This window comes from Strongyloides ratti (genome assembly GCF_001040885.1).
Source record: "Strongyloides ratti genome assembly S_ratti_ED321, chromosome : 1".
Taxonomy (NCBI): domain Eukaryota; kingdom Metazoa; phylum Nematoda; class Chromadorea; order Rhabditida; family Strongyloididae; genus Strongyloides; species Strongyloides ratti.
The window spans coordinates 9828342-9842183 of NC_037307.1; the positions used below are offsets into that span (position 1 = coordinate 9828342).

The following is a 13842-nucleotide window of genomic DNA, read 5'->3' on the forward strand; positions in this document are numbered from 1 at the left end:
ATTTTTTTTTATAATCTTTCCTCATTAATTATTTTTACTCATCACTGAAAATAGATGTGGTTATTTATATTACTTAAATATATAATATTAAATATTTCATTCTTGTGTAATGTTGTAAGGCACTTCCACATTTATATACCTGATCAATTTATATTTTATATCTTATAAATATACCTCTTACAACCAATTAAATTATATTTTATTTGTTTTCAGTTGGTCAGTTTTAAAAAATATAAAAAAAAAATAAGTTATTTGTATTAAAAAAAAAACTAATTTATATTATTAATTCTATAAAATATCTTCTTTTTTTTTTCTTGTTAACATTTTCTAAATGTCTCATGTCCGAAATTTATTTACATGGTTGAAAGATAAGAAAAAAAAATCTTTTACAAGGTTAAAAGAAGATTCATCTAATAATGAAGCTACTTCTGAAAATGACATATCAAATATAATTGGTACAAAAAATAAACATAATAAATCACTTAATAGGGAAACCTCATCAAAAATAGATAAGAAACATGATAAAAATGAGACGAATATTATGAATATGAGTTTGTATGCTGGAAATATTCATACGGAGCCTTCAAGTTTGACAAATTTGGATACGAGTAATTATAAATCATTATCAACAAAAAGTTTAGATGATAAGAATATTAATAAGAAGAAACGTAATATTATGAGTGAAAATTATAAAAAAAATGATGATAAATTGAGTAAGAATAAAAATAATGAACTTAAAAGTAGTTGTAATAGAGGGCAATTTAAAAGGACAAGCGAAGTTTATTGGATTCCACAAAAAGAACCAATAATTGATGAGATTGTTATTGATAAGTGCAAAAATATTTTTGGTTCTGGTAACTCAGTTTATTGTTCAGATGTTAAAGAACATACTTCAAATATATTTCAAATTTCAAGTGATGTATGTTTAAGGTTTGATAACAAAAACCAAAATGATAGTATAGTTAGTAGTAATAAAGAAGTAAATATTGTTGTATCAAAAAAAGATAATACTCCAGAAGAGGAGGTAAGTTAGTATAACAATACTATTACTTACAAACTTTTCATTTTATAAATTATTAAAGTTAAAAAAAAAATTTTTTTTTAAACATATTTTACTATTTTACTTTTCTCCATCTATTAACATTAAAATATTTTTCTACATTTTAATTTATTTTTTTTAAAAATAGCCTGAAATTTATACCCGTGGCTGGTAATAAAAGATTAATATTTTTAAGGAATGATAAAAAAAAAAATTTATATATATATCTTATTTTTAATCCTCTTCAAATCATTTCCTTAATTACAATTGTTCATTCAACCATCTCAATTTTATTCTTGTAAACAATTCTAATAATTAACACATTTTATTGGTAGATAAAGTATCTCTTATTTAAGTTTAAAATATTTCAATATTTTTTCATATCCTTGAATGAAACATTATATTAAATTACTTCTCTTTCCTTTTAACAAGCAAACAACTGAAATTTTTATCTTTTTTTCCCCCATAACTATATTTAAGATATTATAAAAACTTTATTCATCTAATAATAGCATTTTTAAATATTATAACTTTAATTTATTATTAAGAATTTTGATAAAAGATGTTGTAGAAGTATTTTAATATTTACCATCATATTTTTATTCATCTCTCTTCTACGTCATAATTCTTAATAATATTTATTGAAAATCCTTTCTATTTCTTTATATGATTTAAAATTATTTATATATAATTACTTATATTAAAAATCAAGAATAATATTTTTTTGTATTATATATATTTTTTTTATAATTTTATTATTATTATTTTTATTTAACTTAAAATATAATTTAACTTTTAAGTAATTTTGTTTTTGAAGTCTATTTTTCTTTAATATATTACCAACCTTTTTTAAATAAAATGTTAGATATATATATATATATATATATTAGACACCTTTATTTTCGTTATCATACATTTATTTTTCAATCTTATTTTATAATATTTATTTTATTTTATTTTATTTTTGGAAATAATTGTAAAATATAATAAAATTAATGATCTTTGGCTAGTTAGTTTTGTAAAGAAAATTTATAATCTTATGATATTATCCATTATATTAAAAATATTTTTAGTTGTAGAGATTTTTTTATAAACTATCATTTTATCTCTACCAAAATTTATCTATATATATATTTTGCTTTTATTTTTAGAAAAAAAAAAACTATATTTTTTTTTATACATTATAAATTTTATTTTATTTTTTTTTTCCATTTTTATAGGGTTCTAGTGATACAGCAAAGAGAAAAATTTCTCAATCTATTTCAGATTTAAGAATTTATGAAGTAATTCCAATAAAAGAGGAGAGAAGGGGTAGTATAACGAGAATTATAAGAAGAATACCTTCTTTTAAAAAAGAAGAGATAGGTTGTGATAAACCAACAGTATTAGCAGTGTGTTTTTTGGATAAAAATAAAATAAAAGAAGGTATGTCAAATAGTTATCATGTTTTTATGGAAGACCCAGAAGAAATGTTACTTTCATCAGCAAAAGGAGCAATGAAAGGACAATCTTCAAAAAAAGATGGATCATCAATAAAAATGCCATTAACACCATCCTCTTCTGCTATTAATGTTGGTGATAAATCAGTAAGTTTGTTGAAAAAATTAAGAGACAAATCTGGAAAAAATATTACTAGTAAAAGCTCATCAAACTTTCAAAGAAGTGAATCTTTGGATGAACAGGCAAATATTAGTATAAAAGAAAAGGTAGAAGAAAAAGTAAGTTATGTGAATTTTTTTTTTATAAATTGCTATTTAAAATAATAATAAAGCATAAATATTATTATTTCTGCAACATTTAATAATGAATTTATGTCTTCTTTTTTATGCATTAAATTATACCTTATTTTTTATTTTAAACATATTATTAATTTTATGATTAGACTTATATTATAAAATATATAATTTTTAATGTTTTTAAATCTTAAAATTTGAACATATAAAATTAAAAAAATAAAGTTTGTTATTATTTGAAACATTGGATGAAAAATTAACTTTTTATCATAAATTTTAACAAAAAAAATTTTAAGATAATATCTTTTTTATCTTGTTAATCTTTTGATGATGTAACTTAAGTTTTATGGTTACTTTTATAAAATGTAGTAATTAAGTGGTTTTTCATTTTTTTCTTCTAAAATTTCTAATCAATCTTTTGTTAAATATTTTATTAATTTTATTTTGAGCTATGTTATTTTTGTTATTATATAACATATGTTTTACTTGAAGTTGTTTTTTTTTTGTTATAAACAAAAATAGGTGTATATGGAGTAATTTTTGCTTTTTTTATTGAAACTATAATATATTTTGACAAGTATGTGGGATTAATGGAGTTTTTTTTAAGTCTTCTTTCTTCATATATTATTATTTATAACTTTATTTATAAAATTTATAACCTGTTAATATATGTAAAGCAGTATAATCTTCAAACTTTTTTAAACACCATTTTTGAAGAATATGTTATTTATTTATAGATTTCATTTATATTTTGATAGAAGAGGAAATAAGTTTATAATGTGTTAATTTTTTGTTAAATATCATCAAACTTAAGAGGATGAAAAATATTATTATTTTAACTTTTAACAATCAACATTTACAAGAAGATAGTTATAATATTTTATATTTATCATACTTATTTGTTTATTTTTTTATTAAATATAGATTATAGAAAAAGGAAAAAAAAATTTTTCAAAAATTTTTCAAAAAAATTTTAACATATTAAATTATTTAAAATATACTTTTTTTTTTTGTTTGTTTGTAGATATACTTCATCGTTACAATATTAATTTCTTGTATATTCAAAAATAATTATTTTTTGAAATAGAGAATACTCCTAAGCACTTAAAAAAGATATTATTACGTGTATAATATTCATCTCATTAACTAATTTTTTTTTACTTATACTTTAATTTTTTAAGTACTTCTAACAAAAGTAGGTATTATTTTAACTCTTAAAAATTTTATACTTCAATGAGAAAAAAAAAATTTATAAATATAATTTAACATAATTTTAAAATTCATTTTTCTTTTTAAATAAAGGAAATAACTTTTAATTTATCAAAGAATTTATTTTAAATAGTTATAGTTTATTTTAACTATTATAAGTTACAATTTTATTTTTTTTATATATAAATATATTTTTAATTTTTAATATTATAGGGTAATTTTATGTTACAATCATCAAGTATTGGAGAAAAATTGGAGGAAAAAACACAATCTTTAAAAATTACAGATTCATATAAAGAAGAAAATAGAAGTGAAAGAAGTGGAAGTAATATTTCAAGTGAAAATTTATCATTAAAACTTCCAAAACCAGATAGTGTCTCATCATTACCAAAAACAGGAAGTAAACCAAATATTTCTGTAGAAGGTGAAGAAGACGACGTTTTTATAACACCAAGAGAAGATAATAATTTTATAGAAAAAGAAGAAGAGAAAGAAGATAGTAATAATATTGTAAATGAAAAAATGAATATACAAGATAACTCATCACCATCACCTACAATTCAAAAAACAAATAGTGATTTATTATCTTCTATTGAAGAAGGTGTCCCTCTCCAAGAACCATCAACATCTAAAAGTTGTAATACATTAAAGGTATCCAAAACAATTAGTAATGGAAATAATATTTTATCTTCAACACGACATTCATCTTTAACAAAAGGTTTAGCATTTGAAACATTAAGTTGTAATGATGATACAAGTACAAAAGATTTAAATCAAAAAAAATTTTTTGAACAGATGGAGAAACGTCGTCAAAGTTTGGCTCTTAGAAGAGCAAGTAATGTACAGGTAATATTTTCTTATCATATATATATATATATTTATTTTAATCAAATATAATAAAAATTATTTAGTTAGTACAAAGTGTTTCTGGAAGAAGAACATCAACAACATTAATTCCCTTAACTTTAGCACAAATTCATCTTATCAGATCGCTATGGCGTCAAATTTATGTTAGCAAAGGACCAACTGTAATTGGGCAAACAATATTTCATAGATTTTTCTTTAGAAATTCTGCTAATAGAGATCAATTTAGAAGATGCCCATTACCAGAAGGTTTTCCAAATCATGATTCTTTTTCAAAAGCTCATTGTAAAGCAACAGCTGATATGATAGATAAAGTTGTCCTTAATTTAGATAATTTAGAAAATATTGCTCCAGATCTTGAAAGAATAGGAAGAGTTCATGCTGAGGTATTGAATGGTGATCTAAGTTCTAAGATGTGGAATACGATTGCTGAAACATTTATTGATTGTACACTTGAATGGGGTGATAAAAGATGCCGTTCAGAGACTGTCAGGAAAGCTTGGGCTTTAATAATTGCTTTTATGGTAGAAAAAATTAAATTAGGACATTTAGAACAGGTATTTATATATATATATATATTGTAAAATTTAATTAATTAATTTTTATTTTATTTATAACATTAATTAACATATATTCACCTATACTTATAATTAAATAATTTTTTTTTTTATAACTTATTATTTTTATTTTAGCGTAAAGTACTTTTATCGATGAAAATGAGAAATTCACAGATATTTTCTGACGGCCAATTCCAGTGACAAATTACATAGGACTATGGTTTTTTTTTTTTTATTATCAAAGTATTTTAATATTATTCAAAAATATATTTTTCATCAAAATGTAATGTTATTGTTATATTAATCACATTAATAAAATGCCAATTACGTAAGTACATTTTTTTTATTAAATAAAAATAGTCAAATAAATTAATCATAAAAATTATAAATAAATAAAATTATTTGATATCATTTTTTAATTTATATGCATCTTCCCAAAAGTCATTTAAATATTTAAAATGTAATCCGCCTTCATTAACATTCAAATTATGACTGGATGGTCTTTCTCCTGTTAATGATATTTCAGGTATTACTTTATTTCTTTTATACTTTTTCTGATGAGATTTTATAATTAGACTTCTTTTATATTCTTTTAATAATATATATGATGGTAACATTGTTTGAAATCCAATTAAAATAGAAAATGATAAGTTAATCATTGGTACAATAATTATAATAATTGGAAGGAGTATAGTACAAATAGAATAAATAATACCTATAGCAAAAAAATAAGTTAATGGTTTTAATAATCCTCCTATAGTGTCAATATTTTCTTTTCCTTGATATCTTGTTGATAAATATCTTTTAACATTAGAACAATATTTATGAAGTCTTTCAACATAATAAAAATAAATACAATACATTAATATATGTAAAATTATTCCAGTAATTTCAAGAACAATAAATATAATACGATATATCATAAGTGGATTAATATCTACAAAAAAATAAAAATGTTTTTTATATTTAAGTAAAAAAAAGAAAAAAAAAACTTACTACAAAAATCTAAAAATATTAATGAGAATATTAATAAAAGTACCATTAAAGTATGGTAAATAAAAATAGCAACAAAACATTTGGTATGTTCATATTTTCTAACAAATGCAACAGCAACAAATCTTTCAATTTGTATTCCAATAACATTATAATATAACATAATATTACAACAAATTGTAAAAATTTCACAATAAGTATTTAAATTTATAATATCAAGATCGTAATTTAATATATAAGCAATATTAATAGTAATTGCTGATAAAAGAAATAATAATGTAATTATTAAATGTATAGAATAGTTTATTTTAAAATTTTTATGAACTAAACCTCTTTTCCATAATTTAGATACAAATTTTATTGACAATATTTTTGATATAATAAATATTATTATATTAGGTACTATTATAAATAAGCTTATAATCATTTTATAAATTATATACTAAAATAATTTATTAGAATAATATTTAAAATATAGGAAAAAAAATAAATAAATAGAAATTTTTATATTATTTCAATTCATTAAAAATTCTAAATAAAATAAATACTTCTTTAATAATTAACATTTAACTAATTCTTTTATCTTTACTCTTTTTTTTTATTTAGAGATATTAAAAAAAAAATAAGTATAAAGATATGTGTATGTTTTCTTATCTAAAACTTAGTTATACATAGAAAAAAATAAAAATATTATTAATATATATAAAATTTTTATACTTTAATAGTATTTATTAATATAAAAATAAAAATTTAAACCATTACCGTTAATCTTTGGTATATATCTCAATGTTGTATAATAATTTCTACTGTTAAAAATAATGTTATAAATGTTAAGTATTATTAAGGTAAAAACAAAATTATATTTAAACAAAAATTTGTATTATAAAAAAAAATTTGATAGTTTTTTTTTTTATGAATACTTACTGATTATTTGAAATTGATATTTAATGGAATAAATAACTACAATTATTGTAATAAATAATTAAGTGTAATGAAAATTTATATACAGAATTATACATTTTTATTATATGAGTATGAGAATAAATAATTCTCTAATGAATTTATATATTTTTACTTTAATATTATAAATAAATTAGTTAAACTAAAAAATTATTTAATAATATATTATTTGTTGATGTATACATATTATGAAGTTAAAAATTACACTAAAATATAGTTTTTATTTTTGAATAAGTAATTATTTAGTACTAAAAAATATATAATAAATAGTGAAAGTTACTTCTACGTAAGTGTGTGTATTTAAAAATTAAAAATAATATTAAAAAATTGTACTTTAAAATTTCTAGGTAATAATCTAATAAAATGTTATTAATAAAAATTTATTTCTTAAACAAATTTGAATGCTAAAAAAACATTTACCAGTACTTAAAAACTGATGCCTCTGTAGCTTTAATATTTTCCCAGTCACCTCTTTTTTTATCCAAAAATATTTTTTCAAAAATTTTGTTTTTTTCTTTTTTCTAAAAAAAAAAATTAAATAATCTAAATAAAAAATGACTATATATATAATTATTACCATTTGTATATTTTCAAGTAGGCAAATTAAAGATCTTGTTGATGCTATTGCTGTTCCATTAACAGTATGAAGAAATTCATATTTTCCATCTTTATTTTTATATCTTATATTTAATCTTCTTGATTGATAATCAGAACAATTTGATGCACTTGTAATTTCACCAAAAATTTTTCTTCCTGGCATTAATCCAACTATGTCAAATTTTCTATAAGCTGATGCTCCTAATTCTTCACTTGCCATATCAATTAATTTATAAGGTATATCTAAATCTTCTACAATTTTTTTTTGTATATTTACAAACTCATCTAAAACATTATCACTTTGGTCTGGTCTACATATAGAAAACATCTCAACTTTAAAAAATTCATGAACTCTATATAATTTTCCTTCAACAGCTGATTTACTAATTTCAGGTCTATAACATCTACTTAATGAAACAAATTTTTTAGGAAAAATATCATGTCTAATAAAAGTTTTTCCTTCAACTAAATTTGCCAAACCCATTTCAGATGTTCCAGATAAATGAAGTGATGGATTATTAAGAAGACTATATTGAATACTATGATTTGTTCTTTGATACACTCCACATCCAACAGTAATATTATTATGAATTATATCTGGTACTACTACAGGTATAAACCCTAAATTTTTCAAATATTCATAAACATATTTTAATAAAGCTTTTTCGAGAGAAGATATAAATCCTGTAAAATAGTAACTTCTATTTCCAGAAGCTACTGAAGGATATGATAAATTTCCTATTGATTTACATAAATTTTCAGCAATTTTTATTTTAGGAAATTCTTCATCAGTTACTTTGTAAGTTGCAACAATTTTACCATTTTCTTCTGGACCTAAAGGAACAGAAGGATGTGTTTTATTAGGAATTTGAAAAGCCTCCAAATATAATTGATCCCAAAGATTTTTATATATTTTTTTAGATTCTTCTATAGATTGATAATTTGATTTATCAAAATCTTGAATACACTTCCATATCTCATGAATTTTTTCAATATTTCCAATACCTTTTCTATTTGTAATATTTTTTTTTATTTTTTCAAAATGTTCCTCTTCAACTAAAGTTTCTAAATCTAAATCTGGTCTTCTATCAACAAGTTCTTGATCCAATGAATTTAATTTTATATATTGAACACAATTTCTTATAAATAAACTTTTTTGTTTTATAAAATTTCTCAATAACATTATCCTGTCAATAATAAAACTCTCGAAAAACAAATTATATTAATATAAAAATATATTTTAAAGATATAACTTTAATCTAAAATATAATACTATTTACATATTTTTTAAAATAAATAACAGTAGATAAGGATAAAATTAGTATTCTTCTACTTCGATTTCCTCGCCTTCTTGATGATCTCCATAAATAAAACTACTATCACTTTGCGTTCCATTCATATTAATGCCATTATTTGAAGAACTATTTTGCATAATATTATTAAATAATCTTTCAGAAAATCTTTGAAATTCTTTACCATTCTCTTGCACATCAAAATTTTTCTCATCAGATAATATAAGTACATTTTCAGGATTGTCATTATCAACAATAATTCTACCTTCTAACTCTAATTGTGTAAATGATTTGTTATCAAAAATTGTTTTTAACTCTTCAAGTCTAGCACAAATAACAGCTATCATTTTTCGTAAATGTTCCACTTTATCATCACCATACTTTTCAGCAATTTTTTTAATTTTATATGTGTCAAAATCTTTTAATGCAGGAACAATTTTTAATATTTTTTCTAAATGTTCTTGACATTTTGGTGGAAAACAACTCCAGAAATGGCGTATTAATTCTGAACAAGCAGCATGGCATTCTGCTATCTGTTCATCAGCAATACTATTTAACTTAACTTTATTATGATTGCACTTTCTTGTAAAATCATCAATTAAAGCATTTAAAACATCTTCCATTTTTTCGTAATTTCTTTCTAATCGACTTTCACCATGCATTGATGGTTTTGTATAATCACTATCAATTCGTGGTCGTTTAGAATCAGGATCAGATAAATCATTAGAATCATCGAAATCATCATTTTTACTATCATCACTTGAAAGTTCAACATCACACAAACCAGGTTCACTAGGATTATCTTGAAGGACTTTTAAAGTAGTAGTTAGTAAACTTATAGAAGTCTCAAGCTTGACTTCTTTTTCAACAACAGATGCAAGAGAGTTCCAATATTCATCAAATTCAGAATCATTATACTCAATATCTGGATCTTCTTGTTCTTTTTGAGAACGATATTCATGTCTTGTCATACCAAAAGGTACAAATAAAATATTTTGAAGATTGCTATAACATGCCATAAAACTTTTTAATTCTGCAAAATTTTTCTTTTTCCTTAAAACTTTTAACATTTCTTTATTAGACAATCTTACTTTAATTAATTCTTCTTCATCATTTTTACTTTTATTTCCAATATCATCTAAAAATGGCTTTTTATTTTCCTGTATACTTTTAATTATTCGTTCAGATAAATAATTACACCTTTTTATTAACATTTTATTTTTTGAGATCCCACTTTTATCATTACTATCGTCATTATTAAAAGATGAAAGTACACCAAAATTATCTTCATTATCGACACCACGATTACCATTTGCGGCAACACATTGTTCAACTATCTTTGACATATCTTTTTCATCAACATCAATACAATCTTTGAATATATCATCTTTTGCATCTGGAGCATTATAAGAATCTCTATCCCTATGAAAATAATGAGATTTAAAAAATTTTGCCCAAAATTCTTGTTCACTAATTTCTTGAGGTACCATTTCCAAATGTTTTTTTTCAACAGCTGGATATGTTTTAAAGATTGCATTAATAATTTCTAAACTTAAATTTAATGTAACACCTTCTTTATCTTCAGATTGAGAAATAGCACCGAGAAAACCACTTGATACTCCCTGATTTTCTTCTTTACTAAGTAGTGCATTTTTAAGATGATCCTCCCAAAAATCTGCTGGAGATAAATACTTTTCTTTTACCAAAATTGAATATATACTATTCATAAATTTATCTTCATCTAATATTTTACTTTTTACAGTTTCATGAATCTCTTGTAATTGTGCTGTTCTTTTACTTTTTTCTGTTTTATATTGTTTGTAACGTATGAAAGATTGATGAATAACACCACGAGCTATATCCCTTATGTCTCGTAATTCTATTTTATCAGTATCTGGTTTGACAAAAATAAATGTTACTTGCTTGGTACTATCTTTATGTTTTATTTGTAACATAATTCTAGATTTAGTTGGTGGTGATACACGAATACCTATAAAAAATATTTTAATTTATGATAAGAAAAAATATATAATTAAAACAAACCTGTAACATCATCATAACTTGCAAAATGTGTTTCAAGAGTATCATTAAAAATATATTTTACACCATTGGTCCATACCTCAAAAATGCCAGGTTCACCAAGTGATTTACTAGATTCATGTGCTAAACGTATTCTAATATCTTTAAATGTTTGTAAAAGTTTGTCAGGTATATCCTCCAATTCAGACGTCATCATAAGAAGGCAAAAAAAAAGTAGGAAATAAAAAATAAAACAACAATAAAATTAAAAGAAAAAAAGTATACTATACTATATTTTAATAAGTGAATCAAAACTCCAAACACTGTTAACTAATCCTTGTAAGACATTTTTTGTATCCGACTGTAAAAATCCTTAATATATTTTTTTTTTATTGTCACTAACACTTTAAAAAAGTGCATAAAATGCTTATAACAAATTTTTAAACAATTATAAAATTTATATTTAACAATTAAATATCAGTCTAAGTTTTATATTTATAATTCTTCTTTATTTAGTACCGTATATCTTTGTTCTGATGGTTTTAACTTATTGAAAACGCTTTCTGGTGGTGATGTTGGAGTGACATCTTCATATGTTTTTGGTGCTTCTGTTTCTGGACCGTAATGGAATTCTCTATGAAGTTTACCTGAATGGAGATCTAAGACAAATTGACGTAATTTTCCTTGTTTTTTATGAATGTCATCGAATTCATTAAAAACGTACATGTGACGGAATGAGTCAATTACAACTAATGGTAAATCATTTTCATTTTTACCGAGATGATGAAGGGGATGAGCAAATATTTTACCATCGGCTAATAAAGCATTGATATATGGTTTTTGATCAGTTAATTCTCTTTTAACTGCATCAATAAAATGTTTTTCAGCTTCAGTATCCCCTGGTTTTCTAAATAGAATAAGAAATGGAAGACCTTCTTCTGTTAATTCCTCAGCATTTTCAAAGGTAATTTCACGAACTAATGGTATACATACATCTGTTATCCATTTTTTTATATTTTCAATATCAGTGTGATCTCCCTCATAATCAGTTTTTTGTCCAGTTTTATGGTCAAAAAAGGTAAATTTAGGATCTTGTTTAGTTATATTTTTAATCCATTCACCAAAAGCAATATATACATTACAATCATCTATAAATGATCCTGCTGTTTTTATAGCTGTTTCAAATGGTTTAGAAGGTGATGTAGCATAAGCAATAACGGCATTTTTTTTATCACTTATTTTATTCTTTAAATCATCTTCATTTCGTAAATGAACGATTGCTGTTTTAAGGACTTTTGTAACAAATTCCGAAATTGCTTCAGCTGTACGTTGACCACGATATTCTCGTTTAGCTACTTCACCAAATTTAATTATTTTCAATGTTGGATATTTATTTATATTATATTTCTGTGCTAAGTCAGCTAAAATAATAATGATTTAAACTACTAAAAATAGATATAAAATAACTTACGTTGTTCTTCGCAATTTACACTAACAAAGGCTATATTTTTTTTAACATCTTCTCCAATTTTTTCACTTGCATCTTCAAAAATTGGTTTTAATAATTGAGAAAATCTACACCAGTCTGCATAAAAATTTACTATTAATACTGAATGACTTTCTAAAAAAATAAAAAAAAATTTAAAAATATATATATATCATAAAAATTACATACTTGTGAGTTGATCAAAATTTTCTAATGTAGCAGGTATTACAGCTCCATTGATAATAGATACCTTAAAATAATCTTTTTTTAAGTAATTATAAATTTTAAACTTACAAAGAAAATAAATATACTATATAAAATTAATAACATTATCTTTATTGATATATTATGATATAATAAAAATTTAATAAAACTAAAAATTAAAATTTTATATTAATAATTTTGTTATCAAAATATAAGCATATGGTAACACGTCACCAAAAAATGATAGGACCTATAGAGAGTATATTACTACTGATGTTACCAAATTGTATATCTTTTCAACGAACATATGGCCGATAGAACAAGAAATATTATTGTGTAGACATAGAGTTAAAAATATATTTAAAGATGAGGATGCATATTTCAATTGCTAGAAAGCATTTAATCGTGGCAAAAGAGATTTATTTAAGAAGAATAAAGAAGGATATGAATATAGGGAACATTAATAATTAAAATATATCTTAAAATAACAAAATAAAAATAAAAATTTGTTTTATGAAACAACTTTATAATAATAAGAAAAAGTATGTTTATATGATTATAAAATATAAAATGCATTTATTAATGTTTAATTCAATGAATAACGTATTTGTATGAAGCTATAATATCATACTAATAGCGATCTTAAATTTAAATATTATTTTTAAAAAAAAATTTTAAATATATTTTTTAATCATTAATATTAAAATAATAGAATAAATTTAAAATATGAGTTATAATATATTTACCAAGTACAAAATATCTGATAGTATTAGGTAAATAATGGTATATTATATTGCTAGATATGTAAACGAATTATAATAAAAAGTTATTGAAAAGTTTAATTAAAGTATTATATGAGTATAAATATAAAATCATTATGAATAAACAT

The 13842-nt window shown here is 21.7% G+C and overlaps 6 protein-coding genes across 6 annotated transcripts; 1 reads left to right on the plus strand and 5 right to left on the minus strand.

The window, feature by feature from the left end:
• Positions 1 to 331: 331 nt before the first annotated feature.
• SRAE_1000304400 (Globin family and Globin-like domain and Globin, structural domain-containing protein) lies at positions 332 to 5603 on the plus strand (the record flags this gene model as incomplete). The annotated part of the gene is made up of 5 exons (XM_024650190.1): positions 332 to 1024; positions 2260 to 2757; positions 4195 to 4827; positions 4893 to 5402; positions 5538 to 5603. 5 exons carry the CDS (start codon positions 332 to 334, stop codon positions 5601 to 5603), a joined length of 2400 nt encoding a protein of 799 aa, XP_024503992.1.
• Positions 5604 to 5800: 197 nt separating this feature from the next.
• On the minus strand, positions 5801 to 6558 carry SRAE_1000304500 (7TM GPCR, serpentine receptor class e (Sre) family-containing protein; the record flags this gene model as incomplete). The annotated part of the gene is made up of 2 exons (XM_024650191.1): positions 5801 to 6339; positions 6399 to 6558. The coding sequence occupies 2 exons, from the start codon at positions 6556 to 6558 to the stop codon at positions 5801 to 5803; spliced, it is 699 nt and encodes a 232-aa protein (XP_024503993.1).
• A 1213-nt stretch (positions 6559 to 7771) lies between these two features.
• SRAE_1000304600 (SD21818p) lies at positions 7772 to 9135 on the minus strand (the record flags this gene model as incomplete). Its single annotated transcript, XM_024650192.1, has 2 exons — positions 7772 to 7876; positions 7933 to 9135. 2 exons carry the CDS (start codon positions 9133 to 9135, stop codon positions 7772 to 7774), a joined length of 1308 nt encoding a protein of 435 aa, XP_024503994.1.
• Positions 9136 to 9270: 135 nt separating this feature from the next.
• SRAE_1000304700 (General transcription factor IIH subunit 1) lies at positions 9271 to 10215 on the minus strand (the record flags this gene model as incomplete). The annotated part of the gene is made up of 1 exon (XM_024650193.1): positions 9271 to 10215. One exon carries the CDS (start codon positions 10213 to 10215, stop codon positions 9271 to 9273), a length of 945 nt encoding a protein of 314 aa, XP_024503995.1.
• A 34-nt stretch (positions 10216 to 10249) lies between these two features.
• On the minus strand, positions 10250 to 11480 carry SRAE_1000304800 (General transcription factor IIH subunit 1; the record flags this gene model as incomplete). Its single annotated transcript, XM_024650194.1, has 3 exons — positions 10250 to 10297; positions 10336 to 11234; positions 11288 to 11480. 3 exons carry the CDS (start codon positions 11478 to 11480, stop codon positions 10250 to 10252), a joined length of 1140 nt encoding a protein of 379 aa, XP_024503996.1.
• A 278-nt stretch (positions 11481 to 11758) lies between these two features.
• Positions 11759 to 13079, minus strand: SRAE_1000304900 (Endoplasmic reticulum resident protein 44; the record flags this gene model as incomplete). Its single annotated transcript, XM_024650195.1, has 4 exons — positions 11759 to 12684; positions 12735 to 12884; positions 12939 to 12999; positions 13044 to 13079. 4 exons carry the CDS (start codon positions 13077 to 13079, stop codon positions 11759 to 11761), a joined length of 1173 nt encoding a protein of 390 aa, XP_024503997.1.
• Positions 13080 to 13842: the final 763 nt, after the last annotated feature.